At 41.3% G+C, this 25,370-nt stretch overlaps 2 protein-coding genes across 2 annotated transcripts in view; one reads left to right on the forward strand and one right to left on the reverse strand.

Moving 5' to 3' along the window:
• Positions 1-25,370, forward strand: part of LOC138439615 (GTPase IMAP family member 7-like) — a 566,929-nt gene that overhangs the window by 80,449 nt on the left and 461,110 nt on the right. The gene's annotated exons all lie outside the window — the stretch shown is intronic.
• On the reverse strand, positions 9,193-17,226 carry LOC138439619 (GTPase IMAP family member 4-like). The gene is made up of 4 exons (XM_069588694.1): positions 16,451-17,226; positions 15,722-15,826; positions 14,360-14,413; positions 9,193-10,228 (listed from the first exon to the last, which is right to left on the reverse strand). The coding sequence occupies exons 3-4, from the start codon at positions 14,397-14,399 to the stop codon at positions 9,318-9,320; spliced, it is 951 nt and encodes a 316-aa protein (XP_069444795.1). The 5' UTR covers positions 14,400-14,413; positions 15,722-15,826; positions 16,451-17,226; the 3' UTR covers positions 9,193-9,317.

The following is a 25,370-nucleotide window of genomic DNA, read 5'->3' on the forward strand; positions in this document are numbered from 1 at the left end:
AGGGAAGTCCTTAATGGGGCTCTTTAACACATCAGATTGGACTGGCTTTTACATGAGAGCAGACATTTAATTCTGTGTTTTCTCTGGAAATATAGGATAAGACCTAGGAAAGATTATGAAATTTTAGACAACGTAAACATATACCTTTAATTTTTCCACAGAGGCCATTTCCAGTGGATTTGGGTTCCACAGGGAGTGACTGACTTATAGTCTCAGAGGACTCTTTTCCGTACACTTGTTCAAAACTGTAGGTCTGTAAAGGTAACTATACCTTAAGAGGAATTAAATATAAACAACATTTTTCTCATCTCACTATCTTTTCTCACAAATCCTACATCAACAATACAAAGCTTAAGAAAAGTTCAGTTCAGTTCAGTTGCTCAGTCGTGTCCAACTCTTTGTGATCCCATGGAATGCAGCACGCCAGCCTTCGCTGTCCATCACCAACTCCTGAAGCTCGCTCAAACTCATCTTCATCGAGTTGGAGATGACATCCAACCATCTCATCCTCTGTCATCCCCTTCTCCTCCTGCCTTCAATCTTTCCACCATCAGGGTCTTTTCAAATGGGTCAATTCTTTGCATCAGGTGGCCAAAGTATTAGAGTGTCAGCTTCAGCATCAGTCCTTCCAATGAATATTGAGGATTGATTTCCTTTAGTACAGACTGGTTGGATCTCCTTGTAATCCAAGTGACTATCAAGAGTCTTCTCTGACACCACAGTACAAAAGCATCAATTCTTCAGTACTCAGCTTTCTTTATAGTCCGAATCTCATATTCACACACGACTACTGGAAAAACCATAGCTTTGACTAGATGGATGTTTGTTGGTAAAGTAATGTCTCTGCTTTTCAATACGCTGTCTAGGTTGGCCATAACTTTTCTTCCTAGGAGCAAGTATCTCTTAATTTCATGGCTGCAGTCACCATCTTCAGTGGTTTTGAAGCCCCCCAAAATAATGTCTGTCACTGTTTCCCAACCTATTTGCAATGAAGTGATGGGACTGGTTGCCATGATCTTAGTTTTTAGAAGGTTGGGTTTTAAGCCAACTTTTTCACTCTCCTCTTTCACTTTTCATCAAGAGGCTCTTTAGTTCTTCATTTTCTGATCATAATGAGATAAAACCAGAAACTACTTCTGGGAAAATGTGCTTCCATCTGGAAACTGAAATGGCCCATTGTATTAAACAACTCTGGTTGAAAACAAAAATACAAACTGAGTCTTTAGAATGTTTTAAAGATCATAATAATGAAAACACTAAATATCAGAAGCTGTAGGCTTCATTGAAAGAAGTGACCAGAGTAAAATACATTGCACCAAAAACTTTTTCAATAAAAGGAAAAGAAAGAAAGGGCTTCCCTGCTGGCTCAGCTGGTAAAGAATCTGCCTGCAATGTTGAGAGACCTGGGTTCAATCCCTGGGTTTGGAAGATGCCCTGTAGAAGGGGAAGGCTATCCACTTCAGCATTCTGGCCTGGGGAATGCCATGGACTATACAGTCCCTGGGGTTGCAAAGGGTTGGATATGAGTGAGCTACTTTCACTTTCACTTTCAAAAGAAAGAAAATAAATTCTCACTTAAAAAAAAAAACTGGAAAAAGTGAAGTTAGGTAAATTAAAATCAAGTACAAGTACAAAAGACCAAACTTTATGTATTAGCAAATAGGTGCCAACACCACCATTAAGACTGTGATGCTTCATGACCAAGAGGGATAGAAAACAAAGAGGTTGGTTCAATATTGGGAAATCTGTTAATGTCATTCACTCAATTATTTTCATGGATGATTTTTTTAAGTCTTTAATAAAATTCAATAGCCATTCATGATAAAATCGCCAAGAAAATGGTAATAGGGGGATATTTGCTTAATATGATTACACACTACACGCACACTCAAATACTTGTAATACCCTGCTGTAGTTCAGCTGCTATCTTACTTGCCTAATTGGGAAACACTCAGGGTGGGTGTGATCCCTGGGTCGGGAAGATCCTTTGGAGTAGGAAATGACAACCTACCCAAGTGTGCTTGCCTGGAAAATTCCATGGACAGAGGAGCCTGGTGGGCTGCAGTCCATAGGGTTTCAAGAGTCTCACTCAATTGAGTAGACACGCATGCAGGCACAAATGAAGACATTTCCATGAAGAAAGCAATGTTCCCATCCATTACTATTCAACGCTATAATGGAGGTTAGCAAACAAAGAGCAATCAATTAGGGGCATAAGAATACATGGAGGCACGCATGGCCCTTTGGGGCTCCTGGGCTCAAGACCTTTGTGTCCCCTCTTTCTCTGATCAGAGGAAACAGCCTTCACTCAGCCTGCATGACCTTTCCTGAGCTCCAGTGGGCAGATTCAAGCGTTTGTTAATTAGGTTGTTAATTTGGAAACCAGAGAAATAGTCAAGAGGAGCCTTGGGGTAAGGTCTTGCTCTTGCTTCTCCATCAAAGGATACACACAACAAGCCTTTGCACTTGTTTACAGATACTGAAACCCCTCCTGGTGGCAAAAGTTAACAATTAACCATGGTATGAGGCCCACAGCGTGTAGATGCTAGACCAGTTGGACCTGAAGGTCGATGATGCTGACTCCTGCTTACTTCACCACCAGCCCATCAGAATATTGTCCAAGAGCTGATCACTCCCTCTTTGCAATAAAACTTCTCACTGTCTTCCCCAAGTGGGGCTAGAGGGCTTTGAGGGCATGAGACCACTGTGTCCCTTTTCACTGTCAAAGCAATGAAACTCTCCTTTTCTACCCAAAACCCTGTCTCCAAGATTTGACTCAGCATTGGTGTACAGAGAAGCTGAGCCTTCTGTGGTGACCCAAGGACAACAGAGCAGATAAAACCAAGGCGGGTCTTGGAATGCAGGAACAGAAAAACCAGACCTTTATCATCCTTCCCGCCCCCGTGTTGTAACTATTAATGGATCTGAGGTCCTCCTGAGCATTATAACCGGACTCCCCTCATACTCCATAGGGAGAAGGCAAATGGCACCCCACTCCAGTATTCTTGCCTGGAAAATCCCATGGATGGAGGAGCCTGGTAGGCTGCAGTCCATGGGGTCGCTAAGTCTGACATGACTGAGCGACTTCACTTTCACCTTTTGCTTTCATGCACTGGAGAAGGAAATGGCAAGTCACTCCAGTGTTCTTGCCTGGAGAATCCCAGGGATGGGGAAGCCTGGTGGGCTGCCATCTCTGGGGTCGCACAGAGTCGGACATGACTGAAGTGACTTGGCAATAACTTAGCAATTCCCCCCACCCAGTATACCTGACTTATCCAGTCAGCAAATGACCCACAAGACCCCTATCCTGCTCCTTGCACTCTGGGTATAAAAGCAGACTAAGGACTCCTGTTTAACATCAGTTCTTCCTTGAGCTGGCCCGCTGTTCTAACAGCATCTCCCACTCTAATAAACTTTATTTCCCTCTCATTCTGTCTCATGTCTGGAAATTATTTTCCACCCTGCGCCCAGACCACGGCACCTTCTGCATCATAAGCGAAGGAGAAGTGAGAAGCTGGGATACATCAGTAAGATGGAATACTACTCAGCAATAAAGGAGAACAAGCTCTTGGCACATACAACTTGAATGATTCCCCAAATCATTATGCTAAGTGAATGACGTTAGTCTCAAAAGGGACTTTGTTTTCCTTATTTCTAGATTCTCAAGTAAGGTATAAAGCCTACCAGCCACTGCAAACAACCAATCAATGTCAATAAATAGATGAACAGGCACAAACTTCCAAAACTCTTGAGATAAGAAAAAAAGCTTCATTCTTCTTTTTGTATAAAGCACAGTTCATAGTATTAATCTGTCTGCCTTCTGCCCTGGGAGGCAATGGGCAAACTGCTGTCAGGATATATCACATGGGCTTCTCTTCCCCGTGATGATCAACAGCACAACCAGTTTTCTTAGAAGAAATTTAATAATTGGAATTTGAGGATTTGGGAGGAAGTTCTTCTTAGGTTAATAGATCAGCTTTGCAAAATTTCCTAATTGTCTTATCTCGGGCAAGTTATTTAACCTTTCTATGTTTTGATATTCCCCTCTATATTAGAAGGTAACCGATCATAAATAATTTCTGGAAAGTTGGGAGAATTAGAAAAGGCACTTAAAGTACTCAGGACAGTGTCAGGCACACAGCAAGCAGCTGGAAGTTGTTAGCTGTGATGATCACCAGTTCATTTTACAGAGGAGAGAGCAGAAATCCAGATGTGGTTAAGGACTTGCCAGAGGTTACAGTAAGAGTGACAGAACCAACCATGCTTGTGCAAGTCACGACTGCTTTAAGCCTCTGTCACTTGAGCTGCAAAATGAGGGGGTTGGACAACATCTTCTCTAGAGAGCTTCCAGTTCTACAGCTCTTGTTCTACTATCTGGCAGCCTAGGACTTAAAGAACTAATTTACCTGCCTGAATGGTCTAGTGGTTTCCCCTGCACTCTTCAATTTAAGCTTGAATTTGGCAATAAGGAGTTTGATCTCAGCCACAGTCAGCTCCTGGTCTTGTTTTTGCTGACTGTATAAAGCTTCTCCATCTTTGCTGCAAATAATATAATCAGTCTGATTTCAGTATTGACCATCTGGTGATGTCCATGTGTAGAGTCTTCTCTTGTGTTGTTGGAAGAGGGTGTTTGCTATGACCAATGTGTACTCTTGGGACAACTCTTTTATCCTTTGACCTGCTTCATTTTGTACTCCAAGGCCAAATTTGCCTGTTACTCCATGTATCTTTTGACTTCCTACATTTGCATTCCTGACCCCTATAATGAAAATGACATCTTTTTTGGGTGTTAATTCTAGAAGGTCTTGTAGATCTTCATAGAACCATTCAACTTCACCTTCTTCACTGTTACTGGTCAGAGCATAGACTTGGATTACTGTGATATTGAATGGTTTGCTAAGGAAACAGAGATCATTCTGTCATTTTTGAGATGGCATCTAAGTACTGCATTTCAGACTCCTTTTTTGACTATGATGGCTACTCCATTTCTTCTAAGGAATTCTTGTCCACAGTAGTAGATATAATGGTCACATGAGTTAAATTCACCCATTCCAGGCCATTTTAATTCACTGATTCCTAAAATGTCAATGTTCACTGTTGCAATCTCCTGTTTGAACACTTCTAATTTGCCTTGATTCATGGATCTAACGTTCTATATTCTTATACAATATTGCACCTTACAGCATCGGACTTTACTTCCATCACTAGTCACATCCACAGTTGGGTGTTTTTGTTTTGGAGGTGATGGGATTTTGGTTGAGCTATTTCAGCTCCTCAAAGATGATGCTTTGAAAGTGCTTCACTCAATATGTCTGCAAATTTTGAAAACTCAGCAGTGGCCACAGGACGAGAAAGGTCAATTTTCATCCCAATCCCAAAGAAAGGCAATGTCAAAGAATGTTCAAAGTACTGCACAATTGCACTCATCTCACACACTAGTAAAGTAATGCTCAAAATCCTCCAAGTGAGGCTACAACAGTATGTGAACTGTGAATTCCAGATGTTCGAGCTGGTTTTAGAAAAGGCAGAGGAAGCAGAAATCAGATTGCGAGCATCCATCAGATCATCAAAAAAGCAAGAGGGTTCCAGAAAAACATCTACTTCTACCCTATTGACTACACCAAAGCCTTTGACTATGCGGATCACAACAAACTGTGGAAAATACTTCAAGAAATGGAAATACCAGACCACCCGACCTGCCTCTTGAGAAATCTGTATGCAGGTCCGGAAGGAACACTTAGAACTGGACATGGAACAACAGACTGGTTCTAAATAGGAAAGGGAGTATGTCAATGCTGTATACTGTCACCTTGCTTATTTAACTTATATGCAGAGTAAATCATGAAAAATTCTGGGCTGAATGAAGTGCAAGCTGGAGTCAAGATTGCAGGGAGAAATATCAATAACCTCAGATATCCAGATGACACCACCCTTATAGCCCAAAATGAAGAACTAAAGAGCCTCATGATGAAAGTGAAAGAGGAGAGTGAAAAAGTTGGCCTAAAACATAACACTCAGAAAACTAAGATCATGGTATCCAGTCCCATCACTTCATGGATGGGGAAACAATGGAAACTGTGACAGACTTTATTTTGGGGCTCCAAAATCACTGCAGATGGTGACTGCAGCCATGAAATTAAGAGATGCTTGCTCCTTGGAAGAAAAGCTATGACCAACCTGGACAGCATAGTAGAAAGCAGAGACATTACTTTGCTGCAAAGGTTTATCTAGTGAAAGTTTTGATTTTTCGAATAGTCATGTATGGATGTGAGAGTTGGACTGTAAAGAAAGCTGAGCACTGAAGAATTGATGTTTTTGAACTGTGGCGTTGGAGAAGACTTTTGAGAGTCTCTTGGACTGCAAGGAGATCCGACCAGTCTGTCCTAAAGGAAATACAGTCCTGAATATTTATTGGAAGCCCTGACACTGGAGCTGAAACTCCAATACTCTGGCTACCTGAGGTGAAGAACTGACTCATTGGAAAAGACCCTGTTATAGGGAAAGATTCAGGCAGGAGAAGAAGATGACAGAGGATGAGATGGTTGGATGGCATCACCAACTGGATGGACATGAGTTTGAGCGAACTTGAGAGGTTAGTGATGCACGGGGAAGCCTGACATGCTGCAGTCCATGGGATCGCAAAGAGTTGGATATGACTGAGCAACTGAACTGAACTGACCAGGCTGAATGCTTTCTTTATAGTCTGGAAATGAGTTACTACACAGCATCAGTAAATTGGTTAAAAAAAAAAAAAGGCAAGAAAAAAAAAAAAAAAAAAAGAAAAAGCCAGACACCAGAGAGGGAGACTCTTATGCAGCATTAATAATATACATATATTATATATATATATATATTTATTGATATATGTGTGTTTGTGTATATTGGAGAGGGCATGGCCACCCACATCAGTATTCTTGCTAGGAGAATCTTCATGGACAGAGGAGCCTGGTGGACTATAGTCCATAGGGTCCCAAAGAGTTAGACATGACTGAGCGACCAAGCATATATGTGTGTGTGTGTGTGTGTGTGTGTGTGTGTGTGTGTGGTTGTTCACTCACTCAGTCATGTCCGACCCTTTGCCATCCCATGGACTGCAGTACGCCATGCTTCCCTGTCCTTCACCTTCTCCTAGAGCTGGCTCAAACTCATGTCCATTGAGTGAGTGATGCCATCCAAACATCTCATCCTTTTTTGTTCCCTTCTCCTCCTGCCTTCAATATTTCCCAGCATCAGGCTCTTTTCTAATGAGTCAGTTCTTCACAACAGGTAGCCAAAGTATTGGACCTTCAGCTTCAGCATCAGTCCTTCCAAAATATATTCAAGCTGTTTTCCTTTAGGTTTGGCTGATGTGATCTCTGTGTAGCCCAAGGGTCTCTCAAGAGTCTTCTCCAACACCACTGTTAAAAAGCATAAATTCTTCGGTGATTAGTCTTCTTTATAGTCCAACTCTCACATCCATACATGACCACTGGAAAACTCATAGCTTTCTCTATACAGACTTTTGCTGGCAAAGTCATATCTCTGCTGTTTAATACACTATCTAGATTTGTCATACCTTTCCGTCCATGGAGCAAGCATCTTCTAATTTCATGGCTGCAGTCATCATCCACAGTAATTTTGGAGCCCAAGAAAAGAAAATCTGTCACTGTTTCTACCTTTTCCCTTTCTACTTGCGATAAAATGATGGAACCAGATGCCACGATCTTTGTATTTTGAATGTTGAGTTTTAAGCCAGGTTTTTCACTCTCTTCTTTTACCCTCATCAAGAGGCTCTTTAGTTCCTGTTCAATTTCTGGCAAAAGGGTGGCATCATCTGCGTATCTGAGGTGATTGATATTTTCCTGGCCATCTTGATTCCAGCTTGTGCTTCATCCAGCCCAGCATTTCTCATGATGTTCTCTGCATATAAGTTAAGTAAACAGGGTGACAATATACAGCCTTGTCATACTTGTTTCCCAATTTTGAACCAGTCTGTTGTTCCATGCAGTGTTCTAACTTCTGCTTCTTGTCCCACAAACAGATTTCTCAGGAGACAGGTGACGATGTCTGGTATTCCCAACTCTTGAAGATCACAGTCTTCACCATAGTCAATGAAGCAGAATTAGATGTTTTTCTTGAATTCTCTTGCTTTCTCTATCACCCATCGGATGTTGGCAATTCGATATCTTGTTCCTCTGCTTTTTGAAAACCCAGCATGGAAAATTGAAAATATTATTTTATATATATTATATATGAGTATATATATATTATATAATTATGTGTAACCTCAGTTACACATAATTTCTACCAGTACATAATGGATGAATCCAAGGAGAATGTAGACTTTGACTGACAGAGGGGTTGAGAATATTGCTCAAACCTTCTGACAGAAAAAGGGGAGGGGAGATGTCTAGAGGGTGGACCAAGTCTACACCAAAATCATCTTGAACTTTTATAAAAAACTGAAATTCATCCCTGTGTTCTTAGAAAGAGTAGTGGTGCTTTCCAAGAAAAAAAATAAAACATTCCAATTTGCACAAATATGAGAGAATGGAAACATTTTGTTAAAATAACAATAAGCAAACAATTCATCTTCATGGGGCAGCTGTTAGTTTCACAGGAAAAGGAGAGAGAGAACTGGTTATTCAGCAAACTGGTTGTTGTTGGTCACAGATTTCCTACAGATACATCTGAATACAGAAAGCATTATTCTCCTATCTCTTGAATATCTTTTAGGACTTTTGCCATTTCAGGTAGTTGAGTTCTGAAAGATCTGTTTGCCAGGGAACTCTGTTGATAATGGTCAGTTGATAAGAAACAATTTGAGGCCTTCAGTAAAATTATAAGCAAACAAATTTCCACTCATCTAGAAAGATTTCTATCAGTATCTCCTTCTGTAAGTTTAACTAATGGAAAGAATTGATCTTTCAAATAAACTATAAGGGTAAGATGATCAGTGCCATCTAGAAAAAATAAGTAAGAAAAAGCTATAGGGGAAGATCACCTGCCAATCTAGAAAGAATCTGGAGGAGAAATCTTTTCTAGGGATAAATAGAGAAAGCTTGGGATCATCTTCTTTGATCTCCTGCATTCCCTGTCTTAGTGTCTCTGAGAAAGAATTCACAAATTAGGGAAAATCAATACTTTCTGCTTTGGAGTTTCACAAGTTGAGAATTTATCCCTTCCCTATGAAATCAATCAAACATATACCAATTATCAACAGTGAACTTTACTCTCCTTAGCCCTGAGAGTCTCAGAGGAAAAGGAAAATGCTCTGAATTACATGAGGCAGGACCACCCCAAAATATGCAGGAAATATTGACAGATCTTCTGGAGGTTTAATCCTTAAACAGAGAGGAAAAAAACCGTAACATATTAAAGATGATTTCAAGTATCTTACTCTGACTCAAAACATCATCTCTGGCTGTTTGCTGCCTTGAAACCCAGTGAGCCTCCCTTTCTGCCAATTGCCTTTCCATTTCCACCTTCCACTCTTGCTGTTCTAGTTCATCCTTCGGCTTTCTAATATCCTCTTCGAACTTCTGTATTATCTGAGCTATCTCTCTCTCCAGCTCTGCTCTGAAATTTTCTTGTAACACTTGGGTTTCTTTCTGAATCTCCTCCTCGATCTTCTGATACAGGCTATTCGTGTAGTATCTCCCCTTGCACTTGTCCACCATATCCTGGACCAGGGCCAGCAGCTGCTCCCTCTGGTCCTCCTGCTCAGCTCCAGTGGCCTTGTTGTTGAAAACACAGTAGCGACCTCTGAACTTGCGAATCAGCTCTTGGATGGCTCTAGGAGCTTGCTTTAAGTAATCATGGAAATCCATGCCATCTAAGTCATCTTTCCGGGTGAATAAGAGAATCATGTGTTCCCTAGCTCTCTCTCCAAACATTGCCAGGATCTTCTCTGTGGCTTTCTGGCCTTCGGGTGTGTAACGGCCCAGTGGGATGACCAGGAGCAGAGCATGAGGCCCTGGGGAGGTCAGCACCATGCAGCAGGTAATCTCCTTGAGAGTCTCAGCATCTGAGACCTCCGTGTCAAAGAGGCCAGGTGTGTCCACGACGACAACTTCTCTCCCCTTCCAGGTGCTGCTTCCTTTCTTACAGTGCTTGGTGATGGATACAGCCGAAAAGCTAGATGGAAACACTTTCTCTCTGAGGATGCTGTTTCCTGCTGCGCTTTTTCCTGCCCCAGTCTTACCCACTAAGATAAGTCTCAGCTGGGACTCTTCAGGGTTTGCAAGACCTGGAACATCAGGAAACAGAAGACCCAGTGTTAGAATGAACTTCAACTCTCTCCCCTGCAAGGCTCCTGCCCCCGAATAAATATTCAACCCTGAATATTCATTGGAAGGACTGATGCTGAAGCTGAAGCTCCAATACTTTGGCCACCTGATGCAAAGAGCAGACTCACTGGAAAAGATTCTGATGCTGGGAAAAGTTGAAGGCAAAAGGAGAAAGGGGTAGCAGAGGATAAAATGACTAGACAGCATTACCAAATCAATGGACATGAATTTGCACAAACTCCAGGAGAGAGTAGAGGACAGAGGAACCTGGCAAGCTGCAGTCCATGGGCATGACTTAGCAACTGAACAACAATAACAACAGATATTTTTCAGGATCCCTTTCAGCTTCTTACTCTGACCTTGTGGAAGCAAACAGCTCATAGAGGAGGAAACAATGTGGTTAAGAAGAGGACTCTGAGTTGCTACCAGTAGCTGTTCTTCATAAGATAGCAGATAACACAAAGTTGACTTATACATATTCCACTTCCTAGGAAAGTTGAAAGTTAATATCAGAGCAGTAGAGCACAGCAATTGAAACCTGAATTTAAACACCAAATCATCTACCAGCTCTTTTTGTGCTGGTAGTCCACAAGTCTCTGCATACCTCTGCAATGTGTCTATAAAGTCAAAGTCCTCTGGATTTGTCAGGCATAGACCCAGGACCAGAGGGAAGGCAATTGACAATCACAAGTGAAAGCCTGTTTTCCCAAGAAGGCAGACCTTGCCAGCTGGCCCTTGAACTTAAGAGTCTGATACCTGCATGAGGAATCCTATGTTATATCTACCCCTTTCTGCTTTGAGACAATGCCTACATTATCCCATGTACAACAGCATAGACACTGTTACCAACTCCAGGTTATTTTCAGAGCCATCACCATTCACCCAGGTCCTCAGATTGGAAAGCTAGGAGTCACCCTTGACTCCCCTCTTTCCCCCCACTTTCCAGACCCAGCCTGTCAGCATGTTCTCTTGGCTCCAAATCTGTTGGCCTGTCTCTGTTTTGAAGACCATCATTCCAGATTCCATTACTACCCCTGCCTCAGTAGTCTCCTAACAGGTGTCTCCACTTCTGCTTTGTCCCTTTCAGTCTATTCTGCGATGTGGGCTAACCTTGAAAAAATTTCAGTCGAAGAGAAGAGGGAACTTGCAGAAATCCATCCTGTGATGTCCACAAAATCTGTAGATAACCCCCGTCTCCCACACACTTTCTGGTCAAGTTTTTAATGATCCCTGAATCCATAAGGCAGAGTTTCCTTCATTTGAGAACCAAAATCCTGGGATGAAAGAAGTAAATTTCCTGACACTGAGAATACTAGATATTTGATGGTCAAGATTATCTAAGAGCTTCCCAGATTGCCGGGAGCCACCACGGGAGATCCCACCCATGACAAGGTCATGTGGAAGAGAACTGTTAACCAAGGCTTCAGAACTCAACGGGCTCCCTAGGCTTTCTCGAGCATCTACCCCCCAAACCAGAATCTGTCTGTTTTACTATTTCATGACTTTCACCAACTCCTCTAACATTAACACGGGGCTATTCCTGACCACCTTTCTCTGGAAAAAATTAACTTAGGGCTACAGCTAATAAGTCTCCTGGACATGAGAAAAATATTTCCAATCAAAACCCCTCTGTTAGCATTTTAGCTTGCTTGACAGATATATCCAGACTCTTACAGCTACACATGTGATTATTTATATCTTCCCAACTGTGAGAGGCACAGAAAGCCTAAAACATAGAGCCTTTCAAAGAGTTAAAAGTTATTAGAGTAGTGCTAGTGTAGGATTTCATTATTGGGCTGATGCTTGTTGCTAAGTTCCCGTATCTTTTATCCACTGTGCACCTGGGAGTGCATTAGTTAACATAGTTGGAAAGTAAGAAAAACAAGTGTAGCCTTGAAATTAACCATATCAGACTTTTGAGCTAATTGGTTCTTTCTTGTAACTCACTGCACCTTTGCTTCGTGAGAACGTAACTCTGTTTAATACTGTTTGAGGCTGACGTAGATTAGAAATATATTAAAAAAAAACATTTCAAGGAAAAATAAGTTTTCTGGTTGAGAAACCTTAATCAAAAGAGGGTCATAAAATGTTCACAGGCCTTCAAGGCCAGAAGATAATGTACACAATATTGTTTATGGGAAAGGTTTGCAGAAAAATCCTGGTTTCGATAAAGCCAAAACAGATGTAATGTTTGGGCTGACTCTGTATCACTTTGCATCTTTCATTTCCCTCTATGTACAAGTAAAGGTATAAAAGACCCTTTTGAAAATAAAAACAATGGGCCTCTCTTGAAGAAGCTTGGTCACCCCGTGTGTTTCTTTTTTCTCTTTTTTTCTCTCTTACTTTCTTTTTTCGGGCTGATCCCTTGGAGCATAGAGGCTCCCTGCGTTCACTTATCTGCCCGGGTTTTTAAGACCTGAACGGGAAGACGTTCTGTGTCTTCACTCCCTTGGGAGACCGGGAAGGCACCTGTGGCCTCCGTGAACAGGGCAAACTTCTTGTCTCGAAGTTTTATTGGCTTTCTATGTAAACCAAGGAATATCAGTCTCTGTCTCTCCTCTATTTTCTTATCTACAATATTCTTTCTTTATCTCTCTCTAAATCAATCGCCGACACCGTTTTTCCTTCAGACTCCCCTGGATCCTGCGGGGGCTGGACCCTGGCACCAGATGATGCTAGTGGTAAAGAACCCACCTACCAATACAGGAGACATGGGAGATGCTGGTTTGGTCCCAGGGTTGGGAAGATCCCCTGGAGGAGGGCATGGTTACCCACTCCAGTATTCTTGCCTGGAGAATCCCATCAATAGAGGAGGCTAGTGGGCTATGGTCCATAGCGTTGCAACGAGTCAGCCATGACTGAAATGACAGTGTGCATGCATGCAAGATTATGTAAAAAAATGGGGGTGGGAGCTCATACTACTCTTTAGTTAGCATCACAAGATCCCAAGGCATTGGTTGGCCTTAGAGAGAGGGTGGAGGAAAATCGTGGCCCAGCAGTAAAAAGGCACCAAGGCCAGTGCCAACACTGCAACCATTGGCCAATGCTAATAATGAATGGAGGGCAACCTCTGAAGATGGCAGCCATAGACATGAAAGAGTCCATCTCTGCACTCGTGCCTCTTGGGAAGGTGGATTCTCAGCTCCTCTCATCAAGATGCTGGGTCTGTTTCTCCAACCCTTCAGTCTGACTGGGCCATGTGACTTGCTTTGGATCATAGGATCATGAAAACTTGGTTAAGCAGAGAATCCAATAGAGAGAAAGAGAATCCTTCTCTTTCTGATTTTTGGAACCCTACACCTGCCCTGGACTAGCCTACTTGATGAGGAACACAAGGCCCTGTTACCCTGTCTGCCTGGTGGACCCAGAGCTTGCTGACCATCAGGCATGTCTGTGAGGCTATCCAAGATTATTGTGTTACATCCTGAACCACCAGCTGAGCACCCACACATGAGTCAATCTGTCCGAGATTAGCCACGTTGGTCCAGACCCAAGCACTGCCCAAGTGAATGACCCTCAAAATTAAGAGCCATCTAAATGGTTGCTGTTTTAGGTTCCTAAATTATGGGGTGATTTGATGATAGAATCATATTGCTAATGATATGAATGATAGAATCTATTGTAGGATAAAGGGGTAGAGGGAGGGTTGTGTGAGAAACGGAGTGATCAGTCTGTTGAGTGTGTTGCTTAGAGTGAGGCCACTGGGAGCAGGGAAATTAGGGGCCTGAATGAGGCATTGATCACCCCCACATTCCTCCTTCCCAATCCTCTCGGGCTGAAGAGAGGGGCAGAGAAACCACCTGGGAGGCCATAGCCCCTGATCCATGTGCCCACATGGTAGGAAGTAGCAAAGAAGAAACCTCATCAAGCCCGGGAGCAGTCAGGGTATTAGAACTCTTCTGCTCGCTGTTAAGCTACATCACAAGGAGGATGCAGAGAGGGTGGAGAGAATGAGAGAGCAGAGCAAATGAAGGGAAATTGAGAAATGTGGTTGAAAATGTTTTGCTCTTGTACATGTTGGCTGGATGACAGGGCAGGAGAGTTCCAGACCTCTCTGAAAGCCTGGCTGCCCTCCCCAAGCAGCCTCTCACCATGGCTGGTCCTGAGTTTGCTGAGGTACTGGGTGGCCATTGTGGTTTGGATTCCTGGGAATAGAGAGACAGAACTATGTTATTACAGGGACATGCAGAACAAACCAGAAACATCAACCTCCTGTAAACAACACTTTCCGTTTCTTCATAAACTTGCTACTCGATCTCTCTTCTATTTCTCAATACTTATTCCTGCTCTCAGTCTCATTTTCAGACTGTCATTTTTCTTTACAGAAATGTAAGTGCTTCAGGTGCTTTCTTGGCACTGGTTCTGGGTGCCCTTTTCTCCTCTATTCAGTGAATTTGCTCTGAGTGCCACTTATGTGTAGTCTGCAGCCTGGACCCTTCCCAGAATTCCAACCGTTTCTATCCCATTCCAATTCTCCATTTGGCAATTCTGTGGGCATCTCAAACCAATTTGGACAAAATGAAACCCTGACCTCCATCTCCAGCCTTGTTCGCATTTCAGTAAATGACATCATGAAACAGCTCATGCAGAATCTTGGGGTCATCTCTAAAACACTTCTTTCCTCACTTACTCACAGTTCATCACCAAATCCTATAGATTTTTGTTTCCCAAATGAAAAACTATCCTTTTCTCCCCATCTCCATGTGAATCCAATGCTATCATTTGATTGCAATGTAGTAGGCTCCCAGATGATACTGTATCTTCAATCCCTCCTCTACTCAATAGTCAGATGCCTTTTTAAAATTTATAATCAAAGGATAATTGCTTTACAGCATTGTGTTGGTTTCTACCAAACATCAACATGAATCAGTCATAGCTTTACCCATATTCACTCCCACTTGAACATCCCTCCCATCTCCCTCTGCATCCCATCCCTCTAGGTTGTTACTGAGCCCTGGTTTGAGGTCCCTGACTCACACAGCAAATTCCCATTGGCTACCTATTTTACATATGGTAATGTATATTTCCATGCTATTCTCTCTGTACATAGTCAGATGCCTTTTTGATATTTGTTTTTTTCTCATTTAGATTTTCTAATGAATTGCTTTTGTTTTTTATTTTTAAAATAGTTGAAAGCCTTAGGAATGGTCCTGAAAGCCTTGCACAATCAATTTCTCTTTTTCTCTCTCAAAAAGTTTTCATCATACTGGCCTCCTCAGTGTTCCCTGAATCCTCTAAAGTTCCCCCAGCTCCTAGACCTTTGAGGAGCACTTCCCCCTCCCTGGAGCACTCCCACCCCCACCCAATGGCCAGCTGGTTCCTGCTCAGCCCTGAGGCCTCAGTGTTTTGTTATTTCTCCAGAGGGGTCTCTCTACCCACATCATCGACCAACAAGAGAGGTTTGGTGCAGAGTTTGTTCTAACCACACCCAAGAGTTTCTATAGAATACATACCAAGACAGGAAGTTGTTTGATTTTTTTTTTTTTTTTACTGTCTCCTTGTAGACTGTTAGCTTTAGTGATGGTGAACCTTCTGTGTCTTGCATATGCCCTTATGCCCTAGGAAAAAAGCACAGTATTCGACAAAGCATGGATCTCAAAAAATATTTGTTCAATAAATGAATTGATTAAGAAAACCCCACTGTTTCTTGCCTTCTCTGTGATTAAGCTTTATGTCTCACTTGCATCTGGCTTGAAAAAAACTCATCTTTTCCTTATTAACAACACATTGCTCTTGAAACATGGCATTACATTTCAGATGTTTTCTTTCATCACTACCTACTAAGGTTGGGCAATGGAGAAAGCCATTTGAAGAATTGTTAGCAGAGCAGATTTTAACTAGAACAGGCTGAAAATGCTATTTGGTAAAGACAGAGTCATCTGATAGGAATGCATCAAATACAAATGTGAAACAATTTCTTTTGAAAGTCGATTAGGAATAAGAGTAGGAAACAGCTTCTTATACACTGGGAGGTGAAATCACAGAATTTTAAAGAATAAGCTTTGTTCACAAAGTTGATGTTGGTTGTGGGAGTTAGGAGAAGGAGTAAGATACCAGAAATAGTAGCACACAGGTTTGGGTTATTTCTGAAAGTCTACAGTCCAGTCTGTGGACTCTGTCTTCAGCATTCTTAAATGCTGTTCTGTTTATCCAAATTCAGATATAAAAACCAGAGGACTGACCTTCTCTACACACTGACACTGGATGGCTGAATTCTCCTCCTACTGTAAGGAACAAGCATCAGTTGGTCCCCTGCTTCTCCTGAATGGTAGACAGTAACATGGGTTGGCGTCTCCCTCCTCCTGTCTTCTAACAACTTCCTATCAAGACCGGCTCGACAAGTAGGGTTTCCGAAAGTGCAATATGCGAAAGAATGAGAAACGAGACGCAAGAATTCAGAGAAAAAATAGGATCAAGGGACCGATACGGCTCCAAGGTGAAGGTGCCGAAACTGAATCCAAGCCAGCTTTAATATACTTTCAGCCGGGAATGAAAGAATATGCGGGGAGTTAAACTGTAACCATATGGCCTTCAGGGCCAAAGAACAAAATGATCATTAACCGTGGAGTAGTTAGGAAACCGTAATCAATAGCAAATCAGTAACTAAGACTAATATTTCTTATCTATAGATTTTCCAACAGATAGGTAAAACATGTGACTCTGAGACGCCAGTTGGGAAACAGTTTGGGGTCTGTTTTCTGACCCAGGGATCATATGTTGTTTTCAAGATTATGAACTGTGCCCTCTGGACTTGTTCCAAGAGTTTCATGCCTTATAGCATCCAGTTTATCAATAATTATCAATTTCTTTTGCAGCTCTGGCTGGGGCCTGCTTTGTTTTTACTCTTCCTGTCTCATACATCATCTCGCCCTTTTTGATTTTGCACATGACGAGAAATGGCGAGAAATGCTAGTTGCTGTTGTTGGCTTTGCTGTCTCTTGATTGTTCTTCTCCAGACTAGATGGAAACACAAACACATAATTAATAGCACTCCCATAACCAGAAAAATTCAGCATCCAAATGTCTTGATCTGTTTTAAGGGATTAAGAGAAGGAAGATTATCAGCAACAGTATCAAGAAAATCTGATCCAGAAATTACATTAAGGTGTTTATTGAAAGCTTTTAGTATATCTTGTTGTAGATCTTGAATATCTACAGAAATATTGCTGCTAAGTCACGTGAGTTGTGTCCGACTCTGTGTGACCCCATAGATGGAAGTCCACCAGGCTCCTCTGTCCCTGGGATTCTCCAGGCAAGAACACTGGAGTGGGTTGCCATTTCCTTCTCCAGCGCATGAAAGTGAAAAGTGAAAGTGAAGTCGCTCAGTCGTGTCTGACTCTTAGTGACCCCATGGCAGCCTACCAGGCTCCTCCATCCATGGGATTTTCCAGGCAAGAGTACTGGAGTGGGGTGCCATTGCCTTCTCCACAGAAATATTACCTTGGTTCAATAGGCCTTGTTTAACTTTATCCCAATTGAACTGTGCCTTATCATATTTGAAAGCCGTTACACAAAAGGAAAGATAGACCCAATCACATCTTGGTCTCACCTGTTTTTGTAAACTGACTAATTGATCTCCTATTAAAATAACAGATTGTTGAAGGTCAGCCACTTCGGAGGCCAACTTTCCATCAATTTTTTGTTGAGTGGTCCAATGGACATAGGCATCTTTATGCCATTCTTGTACAAAATGAACTGTTTGTGTAGACTTATGAAGAGCCACTCCGGCTATGGCTGCCGTAGTGGTAATAGCGATCATGCCTAAGATGGCAGCAATGAGCAATCCCAAAACACGTTTAACACATTTAAGATTTTTCAGTATTTCTTCAATAACATATAATGTAGGGCTTTCTTGCCAAGGTTGTTGTAAATCAACTGGAACCCATTCAACTGGAATCATTCTTGTTTTAAGAATGTAAATACTTTGCCAACTTTCACCAAAAAGAATGGTATTATTTACACATGTATAAAATGAACATGTTACTAATCCCAAATTGGGATCATATTTTGATGGTCCGATCATGAAAACAAAAGGAATTCTTATATAAGTCTGAATAGTGTGGGTAGAAGTTTTTGTAAAATGAAAGGTAGCTTTAGGGGAGTGGATTGCCATTTCCTTCTCCAGGGGATCTTCCCAACCCAGGGATTGAACCCCCGTCTCCCACTTTGTAGACAGATACTTTACCGTCTGAGCCACCAGGGAAGTCCATTACTAATCCCAAATTGGGATCATAATTTGCTGGTTCGATCATGAAAATAAAAGGAATTCTTACACAAGTCTGAATAATGTGGATAGAGTTTTTTGTAAAACTAAAAGTAGCTTTTGGGTCATTTAAAATATATTCAGTATATTGTCCATTCCAAGCCATTAGTTCTTTCAATGCTATGGGCATTTTCCGTGTGTCACCGTGAATAAGATAATGATCGAAACGAGGCACAGGGGGCGCTAATCCTACCCCATGCCATACAAGGGGTTGACTACCGTAAGTACTAATCTCCTTATCATTCTATACCCATGAGAAAGACACTTTAGAGTCTATTAACTTTAGGGGTTCCTTGGGGTCCAGAATCGATAATGGAGGCTTCTGCAACATTTAATAATAAATGGCCTTCTGATCCTTTACATAATTTCCATCTTAACCAATTTTCAATGCCATGGCTAATTTCAGCAACACAATCAGGAAGGTCGGGTGGATTCATCATGCTGGAAGTTTCCTCTTTTTCTAAAAACATAAGAGCAGTTAACAGAAAGAAGGAAGTCTTATCCTCATTTGATTCTTTGACAACTGACAGCCATTTTTGATATCCTGTTTTAAGACATATACTTCCTAGACCAATACAAATAGGAGTGGCATCAGAGCCAATAGTATAATTTGTCAACTGACTCCCTTCGTCACCCTTTCCAGTCTATTTTAATGTGTCCTAATTTTCCACATTGGTGACATCTCATATCTGTCTTTTTGTTAGCTTTAGACAATGCTTGAGAAGTTGTATTTTATATGGTTCTGACCCAATATCTTGGCAAACTTTAAGATATTCTTCTAGAGTGGCACCTTGTGCTTTGAGAGGCTTTGAGGTGCTTTGAATCACCTTTTAACATTTTGACTTAGCATTGTCATAAGCAAGAACTTGCATCAGCAAATCTCTCAACCCAGGTTGTGAGACTGTCTTATTTAAATTTTGACATTGCTTGGCAATGAAATCTACATAAGGTTCCCCATTTGATTGTTTAATTTGGGTAAATGAAATCGAGGCTTGTCCGGGTGGATTTATTCTCTCCCAGGCTTTTAAACATACCATTCTCACTTGAATGAGTAACTGATGATCAAATTGTAACTGAGCTTGAATGCCTAAATGTGCCCCACTACCCATTAATTGATCAAGTGTTCTATCAGCTGGCGGGTTGGCTGTCTCATTTCTGCGAGCTTGTTGATTTGCCTCATCTTGCCACCAGGACCTAAATTTTAAAACTTCTGAGGTGGATACCAAGTTCTGGCTATCATTTCCCAATTATAAGGAATTAACCAGTCAGCTTGTGAAAGTACCTGAATTAGTCCCATGGTATAAGGAGGATTGGTTCCATATTGGGTACATGCCTGTTTCATCTCCTTTATGGTTTTTGAAGGTATGGCATTATAATCATAGTGCATTCCTCCTTGTGAGAATTGAGGATCTGGTAGGATTTGAGTTACAGCCACAGGAAGAAACAGGGTCTTCATCCCCCTGCAATTGTCCCATAGAACTCCCTTTTGTGAAGGTGTCATTTTATTAGGCACAGTTATCTGTGGTTTAAAAGCAAATCCATCATCCCAACTGGTTTCAGGATTGAAAGGAGGGGGCTCCACCAATGGTGCAGTTGGTTGAATGAGAAAGATCTGTTCCTGACTTCTATCATTTTTGTGGCTCTTTTTTTTTTTTTTTAATTGCTTGTTTCTCTTCCGCATCACCTATGTTATCACATACATTCATTTCCTTCGCTTGTTCTTGTATTTGTTCTCCAGAATCCCTGAATCCGAGGTTTCAGATTGCAGCAGTCCTAAAGCTCTGCTAATAAGATTCCCTACTGACCATACAGACAAAGGAATCATTTCACTGCATTGGGAGGCAAGGTACAGACAACGCATATCTTCTTGCCATTCCTCATGTCTCAAAGTCCTTTTATCTGGATCTAGCCAGTAGCAATATATTTCAATGGCAGAAAACAATTCTTTAAAAGAGGTGTGAGATATCTCAACTCCCAAACCTTTTAACTAAGTTTTTAACACTTGCATATAGTCACTGTGCTTAGGAGTTTGCCCCATTGTTACCCATTCAGAGAAAAGCGAGGATCAGGGGACCAAGACTGCTGCAAGGTGAAGTTGCCGAAACTGAATCCAAGCCAGCTTTATTAGACTTTCAGCCGTGAATGAAGGAATATGTGGGGAGTTAAACTGTAACTCATGTGGCCTTCAGGGCCAAAGAACAAAATGATCATTAACCGTGGAGTAATTAGGAAACCGTAATCAATAACAAATCAGTAACTAAGACCAATATTCTTATCTATAGATTTTCCAACAGACACGTAAAACATGTGACTCTGAGACGCCAGTTGGGAAACAGTCTTGGGTCGGTTTTCCAACCCCAGGATCATATCTTGTTTTCAAGATTATAAACCGTTCCCTCTGGACTTGTTCCAAGAGTCTCATGCCTTATAGTATCCAGGTTATCAATAATTATCAATTTCTCTTGCGGCCCTTGCCAAGGCCTGCTTTTCTTTTATTCTTCCTGTCTCCTACATCGCGCCCTTTTTGATTTTGCATGTGACGAGAAATGGTGAGAAATGCTAGTTGCTGTTGTTGGCTTCGTTGTCTCTTGACCGTTCTTCTCCAGACTAGATGGAAACACAAACGCAAAATTAATAGCACTCCCATAACCAGAGCAATTCGGTATCCAAATGTCTTGATCTGTTTTAAGGGATTAAGAGAAGAAAGATTATTAGCAACAGTATCAAGAAAATCTGATCCAGAAATTACATCAAGGTGTTTATTGAAAGCTTTTAGTATATCTTGTTGTAGATCTTGAATATCTACAGAAATATTACCTTGACTCAATAGGGGTCATTTAACTTTATCCCAATTGACTTGTGTCTTTTATTTTTGAAAGCCGTTATGCAAGAGGAAGTATAGTTCCAATCACATCTTAGTCTCACCTGTTTTTGTAAACTGACTAATTGATCTCTTAATAAAATAACAGATTGTTGAAGGTCGGACACTTGGGAGGCCAAATTTCCATCAGTTTTTTGTTGAGTGGTCCAATGGACATAGGCATCTTTATGCCATTCTTGTACAAAATGAACTGTTTGTGTAGATTTATGAAGAGCCACTCTGGCTATGGCTGCCGTAGTGGTAATAGTGATCATACCTAAGATGGCAGCAATGAGCAATCCCAAAACACATTAACACGTTTAAGATTTTTCAGTATTTCTTCAATAACATATAATGTAGGGCTTTCCTGCCAAGGTTCTTGTAAATCAACTGGAACCCATTCAACTGGAATCATTCTTGTTTTAAGAATGTAAATACTCTGCCAACTTTTACCAAAAGGAATGGTATTATTTATACATGTATAAAATGAACAGTTAATACATGTTACTAATCCCGAATGGGATCATATTTTGCTGGTCTGATCATGAAAATAAAAGGAATTCTTATATAAGTCTGAATAGTGTGGGTAAAGTTTTTTGTAAAATTAAAGGTAGCTTTTGGGTCATTTAAAATATATTCAGTATATTGTCCATTCCAAGCCATTAGTTCTTTCAATGCTATGGGCATTTCCCATATTTCATCTTGAATAGGGTAATGATCTAAACGAGGCACAGGGGGAGCTAATCCTACCCCATGCCATACAAGGGGTTGACTACCGTAAGTACTAATCTCCTTATCAGTCTATACCCATGGGAAAGACACTGTAGAGTCTATACGTTTAGGGATTCCTCAGGGTCCCCAGTCGATAATGGGACCTTCTGCAACATTTAATAATAAATGGCCTTCTGATCCTTTACATAATTTCCATCTTAACCAATTTTCAATACCATGGCTAATTTCAGCAACACAATCAGGAAGGTCGGGTGGATTCATCATGCTGGAAGTTTCCTCTTTTTCTAAAAACATAAGAGCAGTTAACAGAAAGAGGGAAGTCTTATTGGTATTTGATTCCTTGACAACTGACAGCCATTTTTGATATCCTGTTTTAAGACATATACTTCCAAGACCAATACAAATAGGAGTGGCATTAGAGCCAATAGTATGATTTGTAAACTGACTCCCTTCTTCTTCCTTTACAGTCTATTTTAATGTATCCTAAGTTTTTACATTGGTGACATCTCATATTAGCTTTAGACAATGCTTGAGCCAGAAGTTGCATTTTATATGGTTCTGACCCAATATCTTGGCAAATTTTAAGATATTCTTCTAGAAGGGCAGCTTGTGCTTTGATAGGCTGAATCACCTTTTTTACATCCTGAGTTAGCATTGTCATAAGCAAGAACTTGCATCAGCAAATCTCTCAACCCAGGTTGTGAAACTGTTTTATTTAAATTTTGATGTAGCCTGGCAATGAAATCTACATAAGGTTCCCCATTTGATTGTTTAATTTGGGTAAATGAAATAGAGGCTTGTCTGGGTGGATTTATTCTCTCCTAGGCTTTTAAACATATCATTCTCACTTGAATGAGTAATTAATGATCTAATTGTAACTGAGCTTGAATGCCAAAATGTGCCCCACTACCCAAAGTGATCAAGTGTTCTATCAGCTGGCGGGTTGGCTGTCACATTTCTGTGAGCTTGTTGATTTGCCTCATCTTGCCACCAGGACCTAAATTTTAAAACTTCTGAGGTGGATACCAAGTTCTGGCTATCATTTCCCAATTATAAGGAATTAACCAGTCAGCTTGTGAAAGTACCTGAATTAGTCCCATGGTATAAGGAGGATTGGTTCCATATTGGGTACATGTCTGTTTCATCTCCTTTATGGTTTTTGAAGGTATGGCATTATAATCATAGTGCATTCCTCCTTGTGAGAATTGAGGATCTGGTAGGATTTGAGTTACAGCCACAGGAAGAAACAGGGTCTTCATCCCCCTGCAATTGTGCCATAGAACTCCCTTTTGTAAGGTGTGGAAAGTATAGTTGCTCAGTCATGTCGGACTCTTGCGACCCCGTGGACTGCAGCCTACCAGGCTTCTCCGTCCATGGGATTCTCCAGGCAAGAATGCTGGAGTGGGTTACCATTTCCTTCTCTAGGGGATCTTCCCGACCCAGGGATCGAACCCGGGTCTCCCGCATTGGAGGCAGATGCCTTAACCTTTGAGCCACCAGGGAAGCCCTTTTGTAAAGGTGTCATTTTATTAGGCATAGATATCTGTGTTTAAAAGCAAATCCATCATCCCAAGGGCTTTCAGGATTGAAAGCAGGGGTCTACCAAAGGTGCAGTTGGTCAATTGACAAAGATCTGTTCTTGACTTCTATCATTCTTGTGGCCTTTATTTTTCATTTTTATTGATTGTTTCTCTTCCTCATCATCTAAGTTATCATATAAATTCATTTTCTCCATTTTTTCTTGTATTTTTTCTACAGAATCCCTCAAATCTGAGTGTTCGGATTGCAGCTGTCCTAAAGCTCTGCTAGTAAGTTTCCCTTCTGACCATATAGACATAGTATCTGACTGTGTTGTGTCATGCAAAGTTGTGTCTGGCTCTTTGTGACCCCATGGACTGTAGCCCCTCAGGCTCCTCTGTCCATGGGATTCTCCAGGCAGGAATACTGGAGTGGGTTGCCATGCCCTTCTCTAGGATGTCTTCCTAACCCAGGGATTGAACTCGGGCCTCCTGCATTGCAGGCTCTTTGGATCATCTAAAACTATTATGTAAAATGTTACAGAAACATCACATTCATACAACCCAGATTCTGTGGGTGAATTATTTATGATAGCTAATAATGCTTTCGAACTGTGGTGTTGGAGAAGACTCTTGAGAGTCCCTTGGACTGCAAGGAGGATCCAACCAGTCCATTCTAAAGGAGATCAGCCCTGGGATTTCTTTGGAAGGAATGATGCTAAAGCTGAAACTCCAGTACTTTGGCCACCTCATGCGAACAGTTGACTCAATGGAAAAGACTCTGATGCTGGGAAGGATTGGGGGCAGGAGGAGAAGGGGGACGACCAAGGATGAGATGGCTGGATGGCATCACTGATTCGATGGACGTGAGTCTGAGTGAACTCCGGGAGTTGGTGATGGACAGGGAGGCCCGGCGTGCTGCGATTTATGGGGTCGCAAAGAGTTGGACACGACTGAGTAACTAAACTGAACTGAACTGAACTGAACATGTTGTGGTATAACAATATTTTCTTTTCAAAAGCAAGTATGTCCAACTTTGAAAGCTTAAAGTTCTGTATCTGGACTTTTATGGATGAATAAAATAAATGATTTTCCAAAGTTAGGACTAGGAGACTAGTTTATGCAAAAATGAATAGCATATTATTTTAGACAAATGAAATAAAAATAGTAAAATTGAAAAATCACTTTTAACTCACTCCTACATTCTAAAATGACTACTGGTTTTTCCTGTAGTTGTGTATGCATGTGAGAGTTGGACTATAAAGAAGGCTGAGTATCAAAGAACTGATGTTTTTGAACTGTAGTGTTAGAGAATACTGTTAAGAGTTCCTTGGGCTACAAGGAGATCAAACATGTAAATCCTCAAGGAAATCAATTCTGAATAGTCATGAGAGGGACTGATACTGAGACTGAAATTCCAATACTTTGGCCACCTGATGCAAAGAGCTAACTCACTGAGAAAGACGCTAATGCTGGGAAAGATTAAAAGCAGGAGGAGAAGGGGAAGAGGAAGGATGAGATGGTTGGATGCCATCACAAACTTGATGGTCATGAGTTTGAGCAAGCTCTGGGAGTTGGTGATGGACAGGGAAGCCCAGAATGCTGCATTCCACAGGGTTGCAAATATTTGGACACCACTTAGCTACTGAACAACAACATTCTAAAAAGTTTAAGTATTTATGAAAAGCAAAACTTGTGAGTAGAGCATCTATTTGAGTGGGAGACTTTTA

The sequence above is a fragment of the Ovis canadensis genome, chromosome 4 (assembly GCF_042477335.2).
Source record: "Ovis canadensis isolate MfBH-ARS-UI-01 breed Bighorn chromosome 4, ARS-UI_OviCan_v2, whole genome shotgun sequence".
Taxonomy (NCBI): Eukaryota; Metazoa; Chordata; class Mammalia; order Artiodactyla; family Bovidae; genus Ovis; species Ovis canadensis.

What these genes read in the sequence shown, in the direction of transcription:
- LOC138439619 (XM_069588694.1), bottom strand. Translation starts at nt 14,399, where the DNA reads ATGGCCACCCAGTACCTCAGCAAACTCAGGACCAGCCATG. An exon ending in CAAACTCAGGACCAGCCATG is followed by an intron (nt 10,229 to 14,359) that starts GTGAGAGGCTGC and finishes CTGATGTTCCAG; the next exon opens with GTCTTGCAAACCCTGAAGAG.